This window comes from Tamandua tetradactyla, chromosome 19 (assembly GCF_023851605.1).
Source record: "Tamandua tetradactyla isolate mTamTet1 chromosome 19, mTamTet1.pri, whole genome shotgun sequence".
Taxonomy (NCBI): domain Eukaryota; kingdom Metazoa; phylum Chordata; class Mammalia; order Pilosa; family Myrmecophagidae; genus Tamandua; species Tamandua tetradactyla.
The window spans coordinates 14386804-14412037 of record NC_135345.1 but is presented as its reverse complement, the minus strand read 5'-3'; the positions used below and the strand labels follow the sequence as shown (position 1 = coordinate 14412037).

General features: G+C 38.6%; 2 protein-coding genes across 37 annotated transcripts in view; one reads left to right on the top strand and one right to left on the bottom strand.

Annotated features, from left to right (window-relative positions):
* CPEB2 (cytoplasmic polyadenylation element binding protein 2) overlaps positions 1 to 24628 on the bottom strand; it is a 58161-nt gene extending 33533 nt beyond the window's left edge. For 2 of the 10 annotated variants that reach the window (XM_077136420.1, XM_077136421.1), the window contains exons 1-4: positions 22675 to 24628; positions 19215 to 19496; positions 18356 to 18445; positions 10433 to 10523 (exon numbers count right to left, since the gene is read on the bottom strand). In XM_077136420.1, the coding sequence (XP_076992535.1) occupies positions 10433 to 10523; positions 18356 to 18445; positions 19215 to 19496; positions 22675 to 24387 (2176 nt within the window). In that variant the 5' untranslated portion in view covers positions 24388 to 24628. The other 8 variants (XM_077136422.1, XM_077136424.1, XM_077136423.1 and 5 more) reach the window with 6 other exon arrangements.
* LOC143663043 (uncharacterized) overlaps positions 21809 to 25234 on the top strand; it is a 188778-nt gene continuing 185352 nt past the window's right edge. For 16 of the 27 annotated variants that reach the window (XR_013165750.1, XR_013165759.1, XR_013165754.1 and 13 more), the window contains exon 1: positions 21809 to 22335. Coding sequence is in view for 1 of the 27 variants with exons in the window: in XM_077136431.1 (XP_076992546.1) it covers positions 21826 to 22335 (510 nt within the window). In the remaining 26 variants the exon portion in view is untranslated. The other 11 variants (XR_013165765.1, XR_013165764.1, XR_013165770.1 and 8 more) reach the window with 11 other exon arrangements.

The window sequence follows — 25234 nt, the reverse complement described above, 5'->3', positions numbered from 1 at the left end:
TTTTTTTTAAATCTCTACTGTATCTCCAGCATCTAAAACAGAGCCTACAACATAATAGGGTCTCAAATATTTACTGAATGGATAAATGAAATATTTGATTCCATTATGTCAATCATGAATGCAATCTAAAGCACATCTATCTAAAGATGTGTCTGTAGTGGAGTATGGGAAGTACATTCTCAAAGATAATGAAAAAATCACATAAGCCTTAATTTCAGCTCTTTTCTAAATTCCTTAGGTATGAAGGGAAAGAAATCTATTGAAAAAGTCCTCATTTTGCCCTTCGCCAAGATGATAGATTTTCGCTTCACAATTATTTTTTTCTTTAATGAATACATCCAAAAATGAACTCTAAAGCTCCACAATATTCACAATTAAGAATTCCAACCTATTCCTCATTACTGATAATTGCTAAGACAATGCCATAGGTTCTATCATTCCTTTAAAATATAAAAATGAACATTTAAATCACATATCAAAATCATCAAGAGTTTAGGTTAGAATTAACAGACCAATTAAGAACCAATTAACCAATTAATTTTAACCAATTAAAAATTCAAGGATTGAACACTGGGCACTTCAACATGTAAAGGTTGATAAGAGGAAGAGGGTACAATAAAGGAGACCTAAGAAGTAGAGTCTGGTGATAGAGGGAGAGAACCAGGAATGTCGAGCATTCAAAAGTGAACCAGTATGGGGCAGGCCATGGTGGCTCAGTAGGCCGAGTTCTCACTTGCCTGCCCAGAGACCTGTGTTTGATTCCTGGTGTCTGCCCAAGTATAGGACAGTGACTAAAAGCACATACACTAATGTGTAAGTTCCACAACTTACTAGCAGTTTAAAGTTGGACAATAATTTAACCTTTCTAATCCATAGCCACCCAGTTTTAAAATAAGAGTAAATACTGACTTTTTAGTTATAAGACTTAAATAAATTAATATATACATATAGAATACTCAGAACTGTGCTTAGTATACACCAAGTGATCAATAAATGTTATCTATTGTCATAGAACACAGAATCCATGAACAGAAATTTTCCATGACAGAAACCACTTATTTATATACATACACACACATGTGCATATATATTTTATGTTCTATATTATATATACATATATTACACATATATCTAAATGAAAACATCAAATATTTTCTCCTTATATGCTTTATAAAATATTGTTCCCTTTGGTTTGGCAGATTCTTTGAGTACCTTTCCATCATCTACATTGCACCTTTATTTCCAAATTCAATTAAAAAAATAGTTCATATAAAGTCTGGTAAAACCCATTCAGAATGTGGTCATTCCTTGATAACTACAATCTCTGCTCAAATCCAAGGGATAGGACAGTCATTCCCAAACTCATTCTCAAATCTCAATGTATACCTCACAAAAGCCTCACAAGAAGATAATACAAATGAAGAAAAGATCCTCACATCCAAAGTACCAGATCTCAGGAGAACAAGAGCATTGTTTCTTATCGACATCTAATAAAAGCCATCAATTTTCTTTAATTTCAGAGAAATTAATATGGCTGACTGTTAAATCAGGATCCACTTAATTACTTGCACAAAATTTTAAATTTTCATCCAATCAGTATAAGAAAATGTATTAAGAAATGCCAAGGAACACAGAATACTAAAAAGTTTTGTTTCAAATAAAGTACAATTACAAAAGAAAAACTTAAAGATTAAAATTTATGTCATTAATCATATGGTAAGATGCCATATTATCAAAAATTTACTACACCATGTTTCTTGAAATGATTGTATAATGGTACAGCTTTTGCAATGTGACGGTGTGATTGTGAAAACCTTGTGTCTGATGCTCATTTTATCTGTGGTATGGACAGATGAGTAAAACATATGGATTGAAAATAAATAAATGGAACAAATATTAAATTTAGTAGATTGACATGCTAGTGATCAATGAAAGGGAGTGGTAAGGGGCATAGAAAAAACTAGAGGAAACAAAGGCTAAAATATATTGGGTAGATGGCAATACGAGCAGTCAATGAGAGAGAGGGGTAAGGAGTATGGTATGTATGACTTTTTTTTCTTTTTTCTTTTTCTTTTTCTGAATTGATACAAATGTTCTAAGAAATGGTTATGGTGATGAATATACAACTATGTGACGATATTATGAATTACTGATTATGTATCAAGAATGGAATGGGGCGGGCCGCGGTGGCTCAGCGGGCAAAGTGCTTGCCTGCTATGCCGGAGGACCTCGGTTCGATTCCCGGCCCCAGCCCATGTAACAAAAACGGAGAAACAGAATACAATAAAACAAGAAAATGTTTAAAAATGTTTCCCTTTCTTCCTTCCTTCCTTCCTTCTATCCTTCCTTCCTTCTCTCTGTCTTTCCTTTAAAAAAAAAAAAAAAAAGAATGGAATGATCGTATGGTAATAATATTCGTGTTTGTTTGCTGTTCTGTTTTAAAAAAAAATACTACAATAAAAACTAGTAGAAAGATAATGTATATAATATATACATAATGTATATCAAACAAAGCCATGCTGAACTAACTGTTGGAAAACTTTTCATTGTAAAAGGATTTTAAATGAAAATAATAGTAATGACCACTAAAATTAACAAATGGGCAAAATTATTATAAAAAAATTAAAATATGTAAATTCATACTCAGAAACTAGAATACAGGTTATTAGGGGCTAGAGTAGAAGTAGGGAATGGAGAATTAATGTTTAATTGGTAAAGAGTTGCTGTTTGAGGTGATTAAGAAGTTTTCGTAATGGTTAGTGGTGATGATAATACAACATTGTAAATGTTAAAAACACTGAATTGCACATTTAAATGCGGTTAAAAGGACAAAGTGTAGGTTGGATATATGTTACCAGAGTAATTGTGTTAAAAACTACAGGACTGTACAACACAGTGAACCCTAATATAAACTATGGACTGCAGTTAATGTAATTATAATATAGTTTAATCAATTGTAACAAATCTAACACTGTAAAAACTGTGTGTGAAGAGGTATATGGGATCTCTGTACTTTCTGCATGACTTTTCTATATACCTACAAGTTATCTAAAAAGAAAAATAAAAAATAAGACACAAAAAAGTTAACATGGTCACTGCTTCCATGACACAGTTCTGGGTGAAATGTACATAAAAAATAAACTTAAAAATCCTACTGATTTCAAAATTAATGGAAAAATGTACTCTATCTAAAAGAAATATGACTATATAAGAATCTTTAATAAAATAATCTACTCTTGTTTAGGAGTGTCAGAGGGGCTTTACAACTATATACAAAGACTGGCAAATTATACAACAAAATATCAAATATCACTTGTGGTTATTTTAGTTTGTGGGTCTATAGATGTTTTAATTGTTTTTCCCCTAGTTTTCTCAAATTTTCTTAAAGGAACACACACAACTCTTAGTATTAAGAAAATATTTTTAAAAGATAAAACTGTTTTGTAGGGGAAATTGCCAGAAGAGATTCTCAGATACTCCACAAATACCATAAGTAATTAAAATTCATAGGCATTACATATTTCAAGCATTCATTTTTATCACTCCAAATTTTACATAAAAATTTTTATTTCATTTTCTATTTAAAAGTAAGAGCTATATACACACTTAAAAATCATGAGAAGATGCTTTATGACGAAAAACAGGCTATTGATATGTATATGCTCTAAATAAGTAAATGGGATTTTAAGGAAATTCCTTGTAGTTTCCATAGGTGTTTCGGTTTAAAAAAAAAAAAACTGTAGACTGTTATAAAGAAAATAATTTAGCTAAATACTCAAAAGATGCTTGTAACAAATATTCAAATTTAAATAATTTAGTTGCTAATTAAGACAACTACCTAAAAATAAGTTTTAAAATACTTAAAAATCTCTATTCATGACACCATCTTTTAAATAAATTTTCTAAAACACGAACTTTTTAAACATTTTCACAATTTCCTTTTAAATTTGCAGATATTCTCAATCTGCAAATATTCTCATTGATGACAAGTTATTAAAACTTTTGTAAAATACACTTTCAATTAAAGACGAACTCTGAGTAGTTGAAGGGTAAAGTATTAAGATAACACATTATAAGAGTGATCATATTTAAAGTTAGAATATATTTAATAAAGTATAAACACTGCTTTGCTATAAATGTAACGTAATCCAAAGTTAATGATTTCTTCTTACCAAAGGGCCAGTGGCCTATAGGAAAAAGAAAAAAAATTCAGTGAAGTGAAAAGACTATGTAAATTCTACTCACTTTTTTAAAATAAGAAGAAATGTTTTATTTTAGAAGTCAAAGAATATACACCAATCCTTCCTCAAAATTTTTTTAAAGACATTTTAATTCAAGATTTTCTTCTATACCTTTTTTCGGAAACTGTAAAAATTATGACTCCAGGAAACATAAGTGACAAAGAGAAAAGGAAACCCAGTTCGCATGCATCCCTCTCTCTGTCAGAGGGAACAAGAGAAGCTGCTGTAACTATTCTGGCATGTACATTGCTGGTATTAGTTTATATTGCACTTTTGCTTCATTTTAACAAATGTCATTAAACCGGTAAGAGTTTTCATAGATCGTATTTGAGCTCTCTTCCCTATATCAGAGTTTCAGAGTATTCTCTTCACACAGTACCAAGTCTCTGGAGATGGGGTACCCAATATTTAACTGTTAAACACTCTAGAGTTGGAAACCCCTGTCCATAAGTTCAGTCCTCAAATGTGAGTTTTTACAGAAGAGGCTTTCAGAAATTTAAAGTACTCTGCATGATTTTGTATTTCAATCTTATATTAAGGGCATCAGAGCGAAATGTGGAAGAAAAGGGAAGAATTTCCTTGGTACTATCAGAGACACCAACAAATTAGAGTAGTAAGTCTTTATTATCCCAGAGGTCATATCTCTTAACTAGAACTTCAGAAATTTTAGAATTTCAGAATTCTTAGAAAATAAGAGTTAAGAGGTCAAGTAACAAATGATATTAGATACACAAAAATACATAGTAAAAAAAGTTTTAAAGGTATCTACTTCTAAACTTTTATTGGCATAAAATCATACTCCAAATCCCTTCTGAATTTCCTTTAATTGTTCAAGAAACACTGGCAAAGACCGTATGACTTACAGAGACAGAGCCTCCCAAGATCCTTGAGATACAGGTCGCATTTTTCATATCGAATTTATGAGCTAAAACTAAATTTCTTTTTGCCCTTATATTTTGTGGGGAGGGAATAATTTTTGGCAAAAATGCTTACACAGTAAAACCTGTTTACAGGGGGCAGGGAAGGAGGACAGTTTAACAATAATAACTGCCTTGTTCTTTTGTTTAAGAGGAATGTACTGACCCACACATATATAAAATACATTCCTGACCCACACATACATAAAAAGATCACAGCTTATTTAAAATTGTAAATGCAGATATAAAACTGCAAAATTACAAAACTGAATGTGTCAAAGCATTAGATTTGTGTTAACCATTCAAAGAGCTCATGTTTATTCTTCCTTTGGAAGCAAAATTTGTACCAAGAATCATATCAGAAAATAAGATGTGAATGGAGAGAAGCCCCTGCAGAATAAATACAACAGGCTGACCAGAGCCACTCAAACTAAAGAAAGCATCTGCTCACTATTCAGAGTAAAGAGCTGCAGACATTCTGTGGTGCTGACTCAGCTGGGTTTATACCCAATCAATATTGGCAGCCCTAAATAAGTGAGGCCAAGGCTGGCCTTCCTTCTTCTTCTGTGCTTTTGCACATTTTGGTAACCTCCCATCTTGTCTAGCTGACGCTTTCTCCCCAACATTTTTTCAACTGCTGTGCTGCTCATGCTCAGTTTCCTTTACTCCACATCAAAATTAGGTACTCTTTCCCAATAATTATCTCCCTTAACACCCATAATCTTTCTTCATAGTATTTCTAACACTTGGTAATTATATGTATATTATGTTTAATTGTATTATTTCATAGGACACTATATATTTCACAATGGAAGAAACCACGTGTGTTACACAAGGTAGAGCCAGTGTTTAGGATGTTGCTGGTAAACAGGTAGGAACATTTTGTGGGAAAAATAGAGTGCATTCAGAATTTCATCTTCAGTTACCACCACTTCACACCTGTATAGCCTCAATAAAACTAGACCGTTCCCACCTGCTATGCTTAGTTATAAAAAGCTTAACACGGAACAGGGAAGGTTCCCTATTAACCTGTAAGAACCACTGGGGAGTGGAAAAATGGAAATAGGCTGTAGTAAACTATTTTACACGTAAGGGTAGAGATAAGAGGGTGCTTCTGATACTACAATCACTCAGTAACAGTTCTCACTCAGGCCTGTAACCTGCCACAGCCACTTTGGTGTCTAGAGATCTGATTGCTTTTTTCCCTACTCACACTCTTACCTCGGCTAGTGTCTCTTTTTCTTTAGACTTACAATAGAACTGTGGTCTATCTCTGTGGTAGTCAGCCTTCCTGAGGTCCTCCACTAATCTCTACCTCCTAGAATTCACATTCCTAGAGTGACAGACCCTCCCAAATTGAGCAGGGCTGACCTAAGTAACCTGAAGGCTGTGGTAATGATGGTGTGAGACTTCTGAGGCTAGGTCATAAAAGACATTGGGGCATTATTCTTGAGCTAATCACTTGCTCCAGGAGAAGCCAGTGACCATATTATAATGTTGTAGAGAGGTCTATGCGGCAAGGATCTGAGTTCTGGCAATGATCAGCACCACCCATTCTGAAAGAGGTGAGTGAACCATTTTGAAAGAGAATCTCCCAGGCCCAGTTAAGCCCGCAGATGACTGCAAGCCATGGACATCATCTTGACTATAAAGTCAAGAGAGCTCCTGAGCCAGAATCAACCAGTTGACTGCTCGCAAATTTGGATGCACAGAAACTGTGTGAGAAACATTTATTATTTATTACTTTAAATCCTAAATTTTCGGGTAGTTATGCAGCAATGGATAACTGTAACTGATATACTCTCTCACTGTTCAAAATTCATTTCATCAATAAAAGGGAAACAGGAAATTCTTTCTTAAAAATTTATCCTCTCCAACTCCTTTCTCCCTTTTTCATTAGTCCCACAAAGACAAAATGAAAAGCTATTTTTAACTTATATGGACAGTTTAATTGAACACTGTAAGTACATGGAACCTTGAATAGGACATGAGATTTTGTTGGTTTGTCCAGGTTAGTGTGATGCCCCAATAAAATTCCAGAGTGATTTGAACAGTGAATAAAGTGGTATTTGCAGGGTCCCCTTGGGGGAATGAGGAGAAAGGGGGAAAAAATTCAACTTCTCCATTTGCAAAATTCCTGATATTCTTGCAGGCATTTGGGACAACCAAATCAATAGGCCAAGCTCTCAGTCTTGGGGTTTGTCTCTGTGAGATTTATCCTAGCAAAGGGTAGGCTAAGCCTACTTAAAATTAGGCCTAAGAGTCAACCCCATAGAGCATTTTTTGTTGCTCAGATGTGGCCTCTCTTTCTTTCAGCTGACACGGCAGGCAAACTCACTGCCTCCCCCCAATCTATGTGGGACATGATTCCAGGTATATAAACTTCCCTGGCAATGTGGGACAGAAATCCTAGAATGAGCTGGGACTCGGCATCAAGGGATTGAGAAAACCATCTCGACCAAAAGGGGGAGGAGAGAAATGAGACAAAATAAAGTGTCAGTGGCTGAGAGATTTCAAACAGACTCGAGGTTGTCCTGGAGGTTGTTCTTATGCATTATATAGGTACCCTGTTTTTAGTTTATAGTGTATTAGAGTGGCTAGAGGGAAGTACCTGAAACTGTAGAACTGTGTTCCAGTAGCCATGTTTCTTTGAGATGATTGTATAATGATATAGCTTTCATAATGTAACTGTGTGATTGTGAAAACTTGTTTCTGATGCTCCTTTTATCTAAAGTATGGAAAGATGAGTAAAAAATATGGATAAGAAATAAACAAATAATAGGGGGAACAAAGGTTAAAATAAATTGAGTAGATTGAAATACTAGTGGTCGATGAGAAGGAGGGGTAAGGGGTATGGCATGTATGAGTTTTTTCTTTCTTTTGCTGGGGGGATGCAAATGTTCAGAAAGATGATCATGGCAATGAATATACAACTACGTGATGATATTGTGCGCCACTGACTGTAACCATGTCAAGAATGTTTGTATGTTTGTTGTTTTTAATAAAAAATAAAAATAAAACATTTTAAAAAGATAAAACAAGATTCATCTCATATTTAGAAAACCACTTTGTTTTAAATATAGTACATGGGCTTCTGAAATAAAATGATGAAATCTGATAAGAGTAGATAAAAGACATGGGATAGAAGCTAAGGGTTCCCCTAAAGATAAGGAATGGAAAGATGGAGAAACTAATTTAGGGGAAACTAATCCAGGTTGAATTGTTCTGTTTGCCACAACTTTGCTTTAGTTGATTATTCTGGGATCCATTTCTAGGGAAAAGTGTAATGACCAGAGTGGGGGAAGGAAAAGACATATAATATATCATCCCAGAAGGCAGAAGAATTTGCACTAGAAAGTAAAGGAGGAAAAAATTTTAAGTGCAGCACTCAGGCATCAAGGTCATTTTGAACAAGTATCTGATGGCATTTGCAGAAGTAGCAGTCTTACTTCTTTATTGTAGGTATAGAAGATTTTGCAAATGTTTTTCTTTTTTTTTCTCTTTCATTATTCCCTGCCACAACACATGTGGCACATAATACACTCCAAATAAATTAAAACAGAGATTTGTCCTGTGTGAAAAAGCTGCTTTTTCCCCTTACACCTCTCTAAATATAGCCAAAGACAATTTTTGCTAACAAAAGAATTTTGAATTTGTTTTGAGTTCTTTTTTAAGTTTCTCTTTCCCTAATGTTCCCTCTACCTCCTTTTTCAAAGTTCTCCCTCCACAATAAAACAGAGATTAGAAAAAAAACTGAGATAATCAATAGCATCATAAATAATATTTTCTCTCATCTTCAAAAGTCCTTTTAAAAGGAGATTGGGGGGCGGGCCGCGGTGGCTCAGCGGGCAAAGTGCTTGCCTGCTATGCCGGAGGACCTCGGTTCGATTCCCGGCCCCAGCCCATGTAACAAAAACGGAGAAACAGAATACAATAAAACAAGAAAATGTTTAAAAATGTTTCCCTTTCTTCCTTCCTTCCTTCCTTCTCTCTGTCTTTCCTTTAAAAAAAAAAAAAAAAAGGAGATTGGGAAAAACAACAAATTATTTTAATTATCTACTGGTACCAGTTATTGATATTGACTTTATCCTGCTTTACGATTTCTAAGTTATCTCTTTTTAGAAATGCTATAAAGGTAAAAGGAGAGAAATTCTTCTTAACCATAAACTCTTGGTTTCTGTTTTTAAAGAGTGGATCCATGACAAGTGCTACCAAAACTATCAGAATAACAGCAAAAAAGCATTAAACCTCATTAAGACAGATTTTGGTTAGAGGCAAAAAAGAAAAATGCAGAAACACTGAAGTTCTGGAACTTTTTAGGCTAAATCTTATATAAGAATTTGTATTCACTTTTACAGAACTAAAAATTTAGGAAGTTCAAAAGTAATCCATGGTTTTGATTCAATGAGAAATGGGCCAGAATCAACCAGTTAGATTGCTGGCCAACTCTGACCCACAATAACTATGTAAGATAATAAATGTTTTTTATTTCAAGCTGCTACATTTTGTGGTGATTTGCTATACAGCAATAAATAATTAATATAATCTTTCATTACTCCAATTCATGCAGTTTGCTAGAGATTTTCACTATTAACATAAAGGGCAACAATGTACATTGCATAAAGAAATGTAACTAGCAATATTTTTTTCATTTTATACACAGAATATGTATAGACAAATGAAAACAACTAGGTTAAAAGGCATTTTTTTCTAGACAAGTGAAAACTGCTAGTATAAAATCAAGGGGCTGATTAGTTTCCCTAATTTGTCTAGCTTTTATAAGAAGCTATCTTCATGTCAGAGAGTTACTACACAATATCTCCTTTTAGAACCCTATGATATATCAGTAGAAGAAAAATGACTAGGATGATTCTAGGTTGGAATCATTGCAAATTCTGAATGCAAGTATTTGATGAAATATTTTAATAACATTTCTATATTTGATAGAATTCTAGAAAAAATATTCATAGGATGTACTTTTAGATTAATTCCTCATCCTTTGGTGAACTGTAGATTTTGAACTGTAAAGAGTGGCTTTTGATCAAATTATAAGCAAATAGTCAAAGGAACTGGGTTTACATTTTTCTCCATATAAAGTGAACATAAATCTAAATAATCTACAAAGGAAAAGATATGGCATTGTACTAAAACAAAGATTTTTATTAACAAATTTATAAAATAATTTTTTGGTGCCATAGGTATTGCTTAGGGTTCATTTTCATATAAAACAGACAAATTGGTGTATAAAAAAATTTTCTGAAAAATGTAACCTACCCTTAAGAGGATCATGCTCTGCTCTCATAATATCAATAAGGGAATTCTCCAAAGAGTGCATATTCAAACTGTCATACATTCTACTTCGATCCTGGAAGAAAAGAAAAAGACTCTCAATATAATCAATAAAAAATTTTCCAAAAGCAAGTATAAAAATGTCTAAATCCTGTTATATAAAATGAATAGGACATCTAATATAATATTACTAATCAGTTTGCACCCCAAGAAAATACCAATAACTATCTCATGAGCTATAATGTCTCTTACATTAGAGGACAATATAGTCGATATAATTATCTCTAAAATCATATCAAAAGCAATCTAACCGCACTAGGTAATATTAATGTAAGGCAAATTCATTTCTACTGTTATTATTCTCAACATAGAAAGATTCTTACGATGTTATCCATAAAGAAAACATTTTCAGTTGTTTAACTTCTAAACCTGTACTAATATAAATATTTGGGAAGAAAAAACTTAACTTCATAATTGCACCATATCTTTTATTTTTTTCCCAATTTCTTTGTATGCTGTATGGCAGGGGTCACATTTTACTCTTTTACATGTGAGTATCCCCTTATTCATAATTGCACCGTACTTTAAACATCTATTAAACATTATTATATTGCTTCAATCAGCAGTGTGAATTGACTTCATATTAGACACCTTACAGAGTAAAAACAAACTAAAAAAAAAAAACCATGAAATACTAACGGCAGAACAAAAACCAATATCTACAATATATATTCAAATCTTATTCTCCAAGGGCTCACATATTGGGCTCTAGATTTCTAAAACCCCTTACCCCCAGCTCATATAAAAAAAGACAGGTAGGAGAACAAACAACGAAAGCATCCTCATCTCACTAAATTTCCTATTTCAAAGTAAGACAAAGTCAGTGTCTTCTATGTGGTTAAGAATCTTGTTTGTTGAATCTTGAATCCCTCAGCTTGCTTAATAGAAGAAAGGGATTCTTTAATGCTAATGAATTCATACTGTATTCTGCACAACACTCACTCAGTGTGCTTGAACAAATACATATGGAGAATTACCACAGCAAGTTCTGGGTTGTCCTCAAATCACCTGGGATTCTATTCCCAAAATATGTCAGAACTAAATCCCACTTATTCAATAGTGTGTTTACATGTGTGTTTGTGCACATGCATGCTTGTGCATGTGGATATGGGAGAGGCAGGAGCACGACTTCCTACATTTTCAAGAAATGATTAACATAGGAAAAGAAAAGGGAAGAATCAGAACAGTGGGGTGAATTCTGGCCTTGTTTGTGCAAAAGATGTCACAGTTGGAGGGACAAAGAGTGGGGCACAGCATTATTAGAGGAACCGATAATCAGGCTTATAGTATAACAAAAATGATTTTCAAATGTAAGACGTTTATGGAGCCAAGCAGCTGAAACATCATGAATTACACTGTTGATGATTTCAGTAATCTAGTAAAGTGTAGTCAATGAGATACACATACAGGACAAAGGAACAGAATGAAAATATATTCATTTGAAATTAAATTGCTATATCTTGCTAAAAAACCCACTTTGCTTATGAATTTATTCTATCTGATTTTGTAAAATGTAATAGACAAAATGAATTACTGTATTTTACAGTAACTTTTATGTTTACATTATAAAAGTCATACGTTATTAAATGTTGTTAAATAGTCCCCACAGAATCCAGAATTAGACACTTCAGAACACAAATTCTTATCCTGGGGTCCATGAACTTCAAGAGTTACTATGAGGTCTCTGAGATTATAGGCAACATTCTGCATACATGTGCACACATAATTTTTTTTCTGAAGAAAATGTTTTAACAGCTTTCCTCAGTTTTTAAAGTGGTTTGCAATCCAGAGAAGATTCAGAACTAGAGCTTTAGAAAGCTGAAGAAAAACTTAAGAAGCTTTCCAAAAATTAGGTTTCATTTATTTACTGTATTTTGATGTACAAATTAGGGTTGTAAACTCTTTAAAGTTAGGGGATCCAGATTCAGTATTATAGATGAAACAGGTTACTGTCAAGTAATTTAAGTGTAGAAGAAGTAAAACTCAACGATGGAAAAAATGCTAAGTTCTTATTCAGCTTTATTCACAAGTAGTAGTATCAGTGCCCTTATTTTTTACTCAAAGACCCCTGAGGTAGAATATACTTATCCCTTGTGATCTCAAATGGTGGGGGAAGCACAAGAAATTAATGGACTATGACAAGAATTCTCCAGCTTGAGCATCTTTGGAATAACCTGGAGGACTTGCTAACATACATATTGTCCCACACTAGGACAAATGGGTAGAATTTGATTCAGTAAATTTTGAGTGGCACTCGAGAATCTGCATTTTCAACAGGTGATAACTGATGCCTGTCTAGAAATCACACTTACAATGAATTAAATAGCTACTTTATCTCCACCACAAAAACTTTCTAAAAAAATGTAAGCTGAGCTCTATGGAGGCATAGGCTAAACTAGTTAAATAGTAACTATAAAGTACTACAAGGCCTTCTCAAAACCTCAATGAGGTGCTCAAATGCTAACTGATTAAACTGGGACAATGAAGCCTTACTATCAATCTAAATTTCTGTCAACCAATGGAAGAGTAAGAGCTTTCTTCTTAAAAGTTCCAAGATGTGTTTGAAATGGAACTATAAAATACAAAATAGCATAGTGAAAATGTTTAGATAATTAAGAAAAATAAACCACAGAAGATATGCTCTATTACTTATGTTCTAACTTAGAATATATTATAAATACTTTAGATTATATTAATCTTAAATTCTTCCAAGGAAAATGTATTACAATTCAGGGATGTCTTCTTAGGCTGATCCTTTTTTGAACAGATTCAGACTATGCTCCATCTTTAATTAACATATGACCTAAATTAATGGTGACTATTAACATCGCCCAAACTTTTATTTACCTGATTTTTTTTTTGGGGGGGGGGGGGGAGGGCAGCTAACCTCCTGCTTCCAATCCAAGGAGTGTGATCTTACTCCAGAGCACAATAAATGTAATAATATAATTCTGTATATACACCATCTACAGGTTATAGATAATATTTAAGGTATGAAAAGAAAAACATTTAAGCTGTATTTAATAAATATCAGCTACCACTATATCTAAACAATGTGAGAGCTTTGTGCAAAAAAAGCTGCATGTACTAATAGCTTTAATGCCTACATCCAACTCAAATAGTGAGATGCCCACTTACAAGGTCCCTTATCAGCCTTGAGCAGACAAAATGCTTAAGACATCTCAAAATTGCTTTCTGGATTTAATGAAACCTATAAGTTTATGTGTAAAAGACACAGATGATTCCATTTAATTGCAAGGTTTAAATGACTTCTGAAAAAACAAAAACAAACATATGGTTATAAAACAACACTTGTGCATTCTTCTTAAATGAATATATAAGAACATTGTGTGTTCATGCAAACTGCTATTGGTTTAAAAAATAAAAGTTTTAAGATAATTTTCAAGTAGTCATGAACACACCAATATTGATTAGCATCAATAAGTATGGAAAACCATAACAAAACACAACAACGTAACTGAGATTCATTACTACACATGGCTATTTGAAAACAGGTGAGAGATTTCACAAGAATAATACTTCCAACCAATTTTAAAATATAAAATTAGCTGCAACAGAAGGACTTTCTGGACTGATACTACCGAATCTCACAATAACAATCAGTCAAAACATCTGAACAGATTGGTGGAAAAAGTCTAACCTCTTAGATTTTTCTTATTTCTAATATTTATTTTATTGTTTTCCAGAAACCCAGATATTTGCTACAAATACTTAATGGAGGCTTCAAAAACGTCCTAGAAAAGTTGAAAGACTCAGAAAAGAGAAAAATAATCCTAATCTTGAAGAAGTTCACCTCAGAGAGTGAGATTTTCAAAGCTGAAAAATAACTAAAAAGGTCCATGTACAGTACTAAAAATCAATACAAAAGAAGGAACTCATAATTAAAAGGAAAATTTCTAATGGACTTACTTTTTTGCTTTAATATATTCAAATACCTGTTGTATTTCACAATAACTGATTGGGAAGAACTTTTTTTTTCTTGAAAATGTAGTGAATTATATAGAGGAGATGGATTGTAGAAAAACCCTATGTCCTCATACTTGAAGATAAAACAGACACTTGCACATGTATTCTTCTGCTTACGTATAAAGAACCAGCCTTTGTTACATTTTTAGTATTTACATTTAGTTCTCCCATTTTTACCTTAAAATAGAACAAAGCTGAGCTAATGTTTAATGTTTAAAATGAAAATTATACTTTCCTGATGACACACTTGCTATTGCACTATGTTGAATTAGCAACAGATGATGGGCTACTTTGCTGCACTACATTAGGTAGCATTAAATCTCGAGACTCTCTTATACCATTCTCTAGTTGTTTCACATATATACTCCTTATTCATCCAACTGGACTCTTTGTGCCTCAAAGTCAAAGAATAAGATATTCCTCCTTATATACCAAGGGTAATAAAAACACTATCACATAGATAATGAACATACATTTCTTGTTTCTTCCTTTATTATTTCTGAACCTCACTAAAGTATACTGTGACAGACATTCTGAAAATTAAATTGAATTTTGTAATAGGCTGAAAAGAGCCAGACCTATTCTGGTAACTACAAGAATTAAACAAACTGGAAAGTCAAGAAGAAAATACCTGGAGTAAGAATGTAACAAGCACAATTAAAGAATTAAAAAGGGGATGGAAGATATAAAAAGAAAGAGCCATTGCCTAAATCTGTATAAAAGAGCCTGTTTATTTTCAGTTACTGACACCTTGATGCCTATCAATGTTACTGAAATTATTTTGGTCTAAGAATCACAATTTAAGGAACGTTTTATTAGATAAAAAACTAGATTTGGTTTGCTATAATATACTGTTTTCGTGTAAGATAAAATCTACAAGTTATTGTTTTCTGAAAGAGAGCCTCAAATTATCATTTATCATAAATATTATCATATTATCCTGGATACTGAAGACTCAGAGAAAGTACCTTCAACTAATTCAAAGCAGTTTATGTGGCATGCTTCTGCAGGTAGAACTTTCATAAAAGCAAGAATCAATAATTTAATACACTGATAATCCCCCTGTGAGGGGAATGACTAACACGCAACTTACTTTTTCTACAGAAAACTTGTGACATATGTAAACTTCTAATAATAACCTCAGCTAAAAGAATATTTGATTCAAAATATTCAAGAATTAATGAACACGATATAAGCCATCTAACCCAAAATTCCATTTTATGGTTAATTTAGAATTCACTTTTGAGTATGATTTCTTGCAAAGTTAACTAGCATTTTACTGTAACTAATAAAAAAAAGGGTAATTAATATTTTAAAATAAAATCTCAGCCTTAAAGAAATTAATAGGAAAAAGATAACTAATAAACAGGTAAGACAAATAAGCATAACAATTTGTGTTTTAAAAATTTGAAATCTAAAGCTTTTCCATTAAAAACAACAGTGCATTTAAAATAAAGAAATACCAACCCACAAGTTTATATACAACCACAGAAACACCAACCTACAAAACTACCTTCTGCCCATTTATTAGATTTATGTGTCCAGATCTTGGTATAAGTAAGGCCTGAATTACCAGAATAAAGAATTAAGACTTAAGGTCTAGAACGTAGTATTTTTTAGGCCTAATAAGCTTGAGAGTAAAAGAAAGAGTTAAACGTTCTTAAATAATGTATTTGTTAACTAAAATGTTTTACATAATGAAAAAGGGCCAGGAATGAAAATATCTATCCAGATGTTTAAGTGCTGAATATTTTCTATAACTTTAATTTTGCCAGTAAGAAAATACCCAACGATTTAAGATACCAATTCCAGTTTGGAATTGCTGCAATATTTTAAGAGCCTCAATTTCAAATACTTCAACCATTTATGGAAACATGGAAACACTGAACAATTATGTATAGTGGGCATACATAGGGTGCTCAAAAGAAACAATGACTTTATTTTCAAAAAGACCAGTTGAAAAGTTACACAGTATCTGGGAGCATGGCACATTATCTACACCCCAAGAAACCAGATCCCTGTATTCTAAAAATAAACGAGAGAGAGGGAAACCAGGTAGGTAAGAAATGGCTGAAACACATCAGGAAAAGTATAAAAGCTGGCTGAAAAGGCCTTAGATGACCTACTTCAAAGTCCTCCCTTTTTAGAAATAAGGAAACTATGACCCCTAGAAATGAAAGTCCATAAACTATTCTCATCCAAAGTCACAAAGTTGTGAAAGAAAGAGGTAGAGGATCCTGGTCTCAAACTTCCTTTCCTAGTTCACTTCACTTTTTACTATCTTTTTTTAACCAGTCTTCGATTTCATCACAATATCTTTTTTCTTAATATAAATGAACTTAAAACACCACATAAAAGCAGAGTGGCTTTGAATGAAGGCTGATTAGGAGGACAAGAGGCTTGTCCCGTGGTAGACCCGTGGGCACCTCTGCAGAGCCTAGCTTGAAAGTCTGAAAACAACTTTCCTTTCCTGTCATCTCTACTCTCTAGCATTCCACCATATGAAATAACATCATAACCTAATTTCTCAATATCTTCACCCCCAGAGAATCTTTATACCAGCTATTACTTTCTTCTTTATAGACATGTTTCCTTCATATATGTATTCTACTAGTTCTTCCTACAAATACTGTTAGAATAACCACTTCTATTCTAAAAATATGTCCCTTGCCATCTTCAAAATAATCATCATTTCCTTCTCCTAGGCATCTGTGTATTCAATTTGAGCAACATAAAAGTGTTACCATAAAAACATTACTAATAAGGCCTAACTGGGTTAGAGTACAGAAGAAAGTAGAAACAGATGAACAGCTAACTTACATTAGCTAAACACTAAACTGTAAATTTCATAAGGTAACTAGTACTTCTAAGCAGGGATCCTGGTATGACTACTTTAGTAAAAAGGTAGGACTTGTCTAACAATGGCTCATTATTGAAGTTAGTGCTACCTTCTCGCTTAGAGTGCTATTTAAAAATGTATTATTCATTTGCTTATATACCTCACTTGTAAAATCATCTCATGCTGACAAAATGGCTGAGGATGAGCCTTAGCTCGATAACGTAGCTCTATTCAGTAAACCCCTACAACTGTCAGTCTATGCTCATTCACTTAGGTTCCATGAGAATGAATGCATACATTAAGGACTAAGTTTTCTCTCTGTCCTGTAATAATCCTCATCACCTGATACCATGTATACACTCAGATTCAGTCTGTTGGAAGTCAGGTAGCATTTTGTAACTACCAAGGGCACGAAGGTAATTTGATTAAAACTGACTCCCTTCCAGCTTTCTAAGTCAGGGTTACTCCATTGGAAACTGACTGACTGGAAAAAGACAATATAAGAGTAGTAACAACACTCAGAATAAATACTACAACATACATTTCTTTATAAAGGAAAAAAAATCTGAACTAAAAGAAGGTTTATTAGAAATATATCTAAGGATAAATGTAGCAGATTTTATAACAAAGATTCACTAAAAAGCTCTGTAAAATATTAATGAAAGCTGTATATTAGACGTGATTTTGTAGCTAAAAGCAATTAATTCTGAAAGGAGATAAACTCTATTCAGTTTGATGTTTAAAGTCAGGTGCTCTTATAACCCCACAGCACACAATTAAACTCCCTTTTCCAAAAACACATTTATCATGTTTTGGACATATAAAATGATTATTACTCACTTTTAAATTTGAAAATGAAGCATTCAATAGTTTAACTCATGACCCTTAAAAAATAGATTGCTTTAATGTCCTTTGACATATGCTTACATAAGTACAATTACAGTAAATAATAAATCCTAGTCATTCATATAAATACCATACTCCTAGCCAAAATCCTGTGAAATACACACTGTGCAGCCTACCTGGTCTATTCTGGATGTTCCGGCTGCAGTGCACCAACTATCTTGGAGTGAATCTGAGCCCCAAGCTGGCAACTGCAAACTAGATCTCACCTTCAATAGTATAGAAGTTTTCATCAGAAACGAGCAGTTCTCTTTCCCAAACCCACCCACGAAAAAGAAAAACAAAATAAAACAAAACAAAAAACAATCAAATTCTTTCTATCTTGTATCTTTGCTCTGTCCTCTGTTTTAGAACTAAAAAACAAAAACCTTATTTGAAACAGCCATAAAAGAGTTCTATCAACATTTAATATCAACAAAATATTAGAAGGCCTGAAAAAAATGTCTAAATCATTTTAAATATCAGAAGACATTTAGAAAGAATAGTTACTGAACTAGTGAAGAAAATTTGAATTTGATGTAAAAATTCTTTTTTGCTATATTCACAGCTGTACTAGGTATATTCTAATATATATACAGCTTACATAGTCAAATCTGTGCACAATTACAACTATGATACACTTTAGCTTAGCTACATTATAAGAGAAGTGCATTTTGATAGCCTATTCAAGATAAACAAATTAAGGCATTCTTAAGGAGATGCCAGTTAAAAACTTCAACATGTACGTAAGAAATATAGCAAGTTTTTCTACATCTATGAAGTTTATTTCCTATTGTGTATTTAGAAAATATTTTTACATTTCCAATTTTCTCACCCTGTACAGGTTATTTTATACTTTGAAAATTAAATTCAATGTTTAAAAACCAGAGCTTTCCTTTCTTTAACCTGCTAATTTTACCATACTAATACCACTGCCACCCAACTTTATATTTTGTAAGATTAAAATTAGAAACAAGGCCATTTACATACCATTCTTACCTGTAAGGGTAAGAGTGTATTACTATTGTTGTCTGTTCTGAACACATTATCTTCAATCCAAGATTTTGGAGTCAGTGAGGGAGTAGATCGAGTAAATTTCGGTGGTGCTATGACATTACCAGAAAATGGTTTCTTCAAAGGAGATATCTGATTCATAGTTCCTGGAATTCCCATGTTTCCAGTTCTACGGTGATCTCTACCATGCATTGCTCCCCAGGAGATACTTCCAGTGCCCCAGCCACTGCTCTGATGGTTGCTCCAAGGAGACTGTTTCAGAAGAGGCTGGGGAAAACACATCTGTTTAAATTACAGGCACTTAAAGTGTTTATAAATCAGATTCAAATTTCAGATCTCAGCTAAGGATTTATATAATCTTAACAAATGAAATATATAAAGGAAATATAGAATACATCTTGACCAATTTATAAAAAGTAAAGGCTTAAGATCATGCTATACAAAAGTATATTTCACTATTGGGATAAGTTTTCATCATCTAGTCTACCATCATTATAATGAATCAAACATATTTCTCACAATTGCTAAAACAGAACTGTGCAGCCACTTTTTTTCCCTTTATAGACAATGGTATACATGATAAATACGAAGAAAAATGTATTGTTTTAAATTGATGAAATTAACTTTGAAGATCTTTAAAGATAAAACCTACACTCTGATACTAAAGCGAGCATATTCTGCAAGGCACAGGACTGAACAGATAGTCTTCATTAATTAAAACATCCCAAACCATTAATTAAATATTTAGATTTTGGGCTTTTCCAAAACAAGCTGTACCATTACAAAAGTGGAAAATGAAAATTAAAAATCCTTTTGGCATGGGGACAACATGGGAAATACAACTTTTTTTGCAATGCTAATGCAACGTTTAAAGTATTTTATTCTAGTTTTAGTACAGTTTAAAGTGGTTTTTATTTTACTTAATTATCCATGAGATGTTAAGCAATTTTCTGATGTTACCCATAGGTGGATCCACTGAGATATTCTGACAATAAACAACTCCATGCTTTGATTATTCTAGTAAAGATTTTGATAATACAAGTCACTATTTAATTAATTAATTTTCAAAAGCAAATTATATTCTAATCTAGAACCTACGGTGAGTAAAGTGAAGTCTTTAAAGAATGGAAAATCCACCCCCAAAAAGCCATTAATTGTCGATTAAAAAAATCAACTGCTAGCATTTTTACTTTCAATGAGCTTTGAACTTAAGGTTTTATGCATTAATGCTTGTGCTGTAGTTTAACAAAAATAAGTATGGATTGCGTAGTTACTATAAATAAACAGCACTCCTAAAATGTCAAACCTAATCTTTACAGGACAATTTTTAAAATATCTGCTCACTAGTACCTATTCTTTTTTAGCTAAAGGACCTTGGACAAATCACTTTGTTCTTGGAGTTATTTTCCTCACTAAATGACACAGTACTCAAAATTTTCTTTAGTTTTCTAAAATTCCCTATGAAAGCTAAATGACCTATTATGCTCCATTGCAAGACCCATCTTTTGTCCAAAAGCAAATATTTAAAATACCGACCATGGTAAACATTCTTCTAATGTTCCATATCATGACTTTCATAATACCGAAATACCTACAGATAATTTTCTGGGGCAAGCTGACAGTTTAAAAACCAAAGACACCAAAACACAAAAGATACTCAGTATGCTGCTCAAGATTATATAAATCATGGAAAACTGGATTATTATTTCAAAATTCCATATTTACTCCTTATAAGGCCACATTCTCCTTTCTCACTCAGAAACCATTCAACAACATCATCAAAGTGTTAACTGTTACTTTGGTTAATTTAGATAGATAGTATTCACCTTTTAAAAAGCATTCACCTTTTAAAACACACTTGAAAACTTTGGTCAATGGGAAAAATTATATGCGTAGGAAAACACTGGTTAAGGTCAAATTCTCTTTCTGTCAACCCTTAACTACATTACCATTAAGTGTAGAAAATGGCCTTAAACAGAATGATCACTGTAGTAAATGCTGACTTGATTAAACAGTAACAAAACAGTCCTTCAACGTCAATTTAAAAGCCCAGCAGTCACCTAAAAATTGAATTCAGAGCATGATCTTGAATAAGAAAAGATCCAGATAAAAAATCCGCATGTTACTTCACAATTGTGTTACTCAGTTAAAACATACATACCCCCAAATTGGAGAGAAAGTCAAGGCTACAAAAGAAAAAAAAATGCACTAGAGTCTTCTCTGTAATGTTAACATACTAAACCCAGACTCAAGCTTAGCTTCAACTGTTTTTAAACCCACAAAATACTATCCAAATAATAAAACAAAAAGCCCACACAAGTCAAAAACAATCTTGGGGCGTCTCAGTCTTAATCTACTGAGGCAGTACGAAGTGAAGTTTCCTTTATAAAGTCATCTGACAACCCAGTAGGGAAGCTGGTCCAGCTCGCAGGAGCGGCCCAATTTCTCCAAATCCGACCCCGCGGCGGGTGAGCGCGGGTCCGGGGCGCCGCGGCGCTTCCAGCCGGGTCGACCCGGACGGGCGTTGAGAAGCGCCCCACGGTCAGCCCCGCCAGCGTCCGCTCCAGAAGCCAGATTTCTCGCCGGCCAATTAAGAATGAAACAAACTCGACAGAGAAAAAAAAGCCTTTCCGCCCCTTCCCTCATTGGACCACAGGGAAGAGTCACGGGCACCCCACACGCACCGTCTCCCGCAATCCTGTTCCTAGTTCCCAAGTTCGCGTCTCACTGCCCCGGGTTCCCAGCCCCTGCCGTGTTTCCTGAGTCGGGCGTCAGGCACCGCGGCCCTCGGGGACCACGGGCGCCGGGGAGAGCGGCCCTCCCGGCAGGGGAGGTGACCGGCCACAGTTACCCTCCAGGAGGGGGCCGTTGGGGACAGTGGACCTCTGGGCGGGGGAGCTGTCCGGAGACAGCGGACCTCTGGGCTGGGGGAGTCCGGGAACAGCGACCCTCCAGGACAAGGGGCGTCGGGGACAGCCCCAAGTCTGGGCTGGGGGAATCGGGGCACAGTGACCCTCGGACCAGGGGGCGTCCGGGGATAGTGACCCTCCGGGCCCGGACCCGAGATCGCCCGGCCTATCGCATCCCCTGGCACCCGCCACGAGAGGTGGGGAGAGATGCCCGACCCCGACGCCATTGCCGCCCTGTACCCAGCGCCGGGGCGTTCGAGGGGGGGGGGGGGGGCTCAGCCGGCGGCGGCTTCCAGAGCGAACCCATCTCCTGAATCCTCGCAGCCCACGGACATTGCCCGCATCGCCGGGGGTCGGGGTCCCGTCACCGTTTTCGGCCCTCCCCACTCCACCCTCACTTGGGGCGAGCGGTTCTCGTCGCCGCTTCCCTCGGGGCCACTTCAGGCCAAGCCTGGACCTCCGGCCTTCCCGCGGCCGGGGGCTCGAGGCGGAACAGGGCCGGAGGAGCCCCAGCCGGCCGCCGCCGCCCGCCGTACCTGGTGGTGGTTGTAGGAGTTCCTCTGCTGCAGGAAGGCGGCGGCCGCCGCTTGGTGCTGCTGCTGGAGCTGTGGGCTGACGGGCGACCTCCGGCTCTGCGGCTGTTGAGGCGCCGCGGGCGGCGGGGGCTGCTGCTGAGGTAAATTCATGGCGGGCGGCGGCGGCGGGGGCACTGCGGCCGCGGAGAAGGGGCCGCCGAAGCCGCCGCCGCCGCCGCCACCGCCGCTCGCTGGCACGCTGAGCCCCGCGCAGCCGTGCGGCGACACGGGCGAAAAGCTCGGGAAGAAGGCCGGGTTCATGGACGACGGCAGCCCAGGGTAGAAGCCGTTCTCCGAGTCGGGGCTGGGTGGCGGCATGGCGCTGAGCGGGCCACCGCCGCCGCCACTGCCGCCACTCGGGGTGGCGGCCGACGAGCCGGGCGGCTGCGGTTGCGGCTGGGACGGCTGCTGGGGCGGAGGCGGCTGCTGCTGCGGCGGCGGCGGCGCCTGGGGCTGGGGCTGGGGCGGCGGCGACGCGGTCTGCACCGACCAGGGGGTGCCGAAGCCGGGCAGCGGCGGCGGCGAAGCGGAGCCGCCTCCCCCTCCGCCTCCCGGGGGCCCCCCGCCCCCGCCGCCACCCGGGTGCGGAAGGTCCGGGCTCTGCAGGCTGCTGAAGGCGCCCGCGCCGAGCGCCGCTCCGGGCAGGAGGTTACTGGGACTGTTGAGCAGAGGATGGTTGGGGGACTCCATGGAGCCCGGCGCGGGGTTCACCGGCGGCGTCGAGGAGGCCAAGCCCGCATTAGGGGGCTCGGCGGCGCTGCCCTCGCCGGCGACAGGGGTCTTGCGAGGGCTGCCCGCGCCTCCGTGGCGGCGCCGCAAGGCTGAAGGGGGCGAGGGCGGGAGCTGCGGGAGCGGGGGCAGGTCTGTCGGGCGCTGCCGCGGGGCGAAGTCCTGCGGCGGGAGGTGCTGTGGGTGCGGGAGGCTGAACTGCTGCTGCTGCTGCTGCTGCTGCTGCTGCTTCTGCTGTTGGCGGTGGGCGAGCTGCGCCGGCTGGAGGAGCGGGCCGGGCGGCGGCGGCGGCGGCGGGCTGAACCGGCCCGGGCAGTGGAGCGACGGCGGCGACGGCTTCGTGTCCGGAGGGTGGGGTATGTGGGGGGGGCTGAACTCTTTCCTCTTCTGGCTGTTCAGCTGCTGCTGCTGCTGCTGCCGCTTACTGAAGTCCTGCGGGGAGGAGGTGCGGCAGCAGCAGCAGGAGGAGGCGGAGGAGGAGGAGGGGTGGTGCAGACTCGGTTTGAAGTCCTGGGAGGGGAGGAGGTGGGTCACACCCGCGTTCGTGCCGCCGCCGGGGTGGTGGTTGGGGAGTTTCTCCGCGGCCGCCGCCCCCGAGAGCGGCCGCGCCGGCTGCTGTGTCAGCCCCAGCAGCAGCTCATCCTGCATGGTCTGCTGATGCGCCAGGAACGGGGAGGAAGAGGAAGCGGCGGCCGAACTGCCTGCGCCGCCGCCACCGCCGCCGCCGCCGAAGGGGATGCCGAGGGGGGAGGCGGCCTCTGAGAAGCCGGTGACAGGCAACGGCGACGGCGAGAGTGGCCCGAAGGGCGTGGCGGAGGGTAGCGGGGCGGCGGCCACGGCGGGCCCTGCGCCGTAGTGGCGGTATGCCCCACCGCTGAACAGGGACCCGGGGCTACTGCTTCGGAGTGGGGCGGACTGCAGCACCCCAAACCCGAAGTCCCTCATTTATCTGGCCAGCGGCAGCGGGAAGAGACGCACCCCGGTCCCCTGCCCCTCCTAGGAAGCCGCCGGATCTGAAGCGGCGCGGCCGCGGTGGAAGGAGGGGGATGGGTAGGTCAGTAAGAGAGGGACACCGTAACTGAGCCGAGGGGGGACCGACTTCGGTCCCACCACCCCTCGCGGCAACCACTGCCACCTCCCGAGACCTGCTCGGACGCCGCCGCCGCCGCCGCCCTGGCCGCTTAAGAACCCCGGAACGTGCGTCAGCGCCACCTCATAATCGCACCGCCCCCCGCGGTGCGTCCCGGCACGCGCGGGCGCGAGGCCGCCGCAGCCTCCGCTGCCGCGTCCTGGTCCCCGCCCCGCCCATCATTAATATGCAGGTCCGGCCGAGGGTGCGCGCACGCGGAGGAGCTCGCGCTTCTGGGAGGCGGAGGGAGAACCGAGGCGAGCGGCACGCCTCCTGGGGCCCCACCCGCTCCGAGAGAGGCCGTTTGGGGCAGCCGGCGCCTGATGCGGATTTCGAGCGCTGGGCGCGCGCACGAGGGCGAGCAGGCGCGTGTGGTTCCTGGGCAACCGGCCCTCTTTGCTCAGGATCCGCGCGGGGCCCGGCCGGGGTCGCACGCGCTCCTCCGTCACTCTGCGGCCCCGCCTCCTTCCTGTCCCCTCAGCCGGGCTCTCGGTCATGTGAGGCCTGGCCTCACTGACCCCGGCTTCCCAGGGCGGGGCTGACGCGCAGGGGAACGAGGCCCGGGCGTCCCACGGAGAGCGGCTCCAGGTCTCCGGCTGCCTGCACCGCGCCGGCTCTGCTTGAAATCTGGGCTCGCGGCCCGGGATGGTAGCGGGGTTCCCG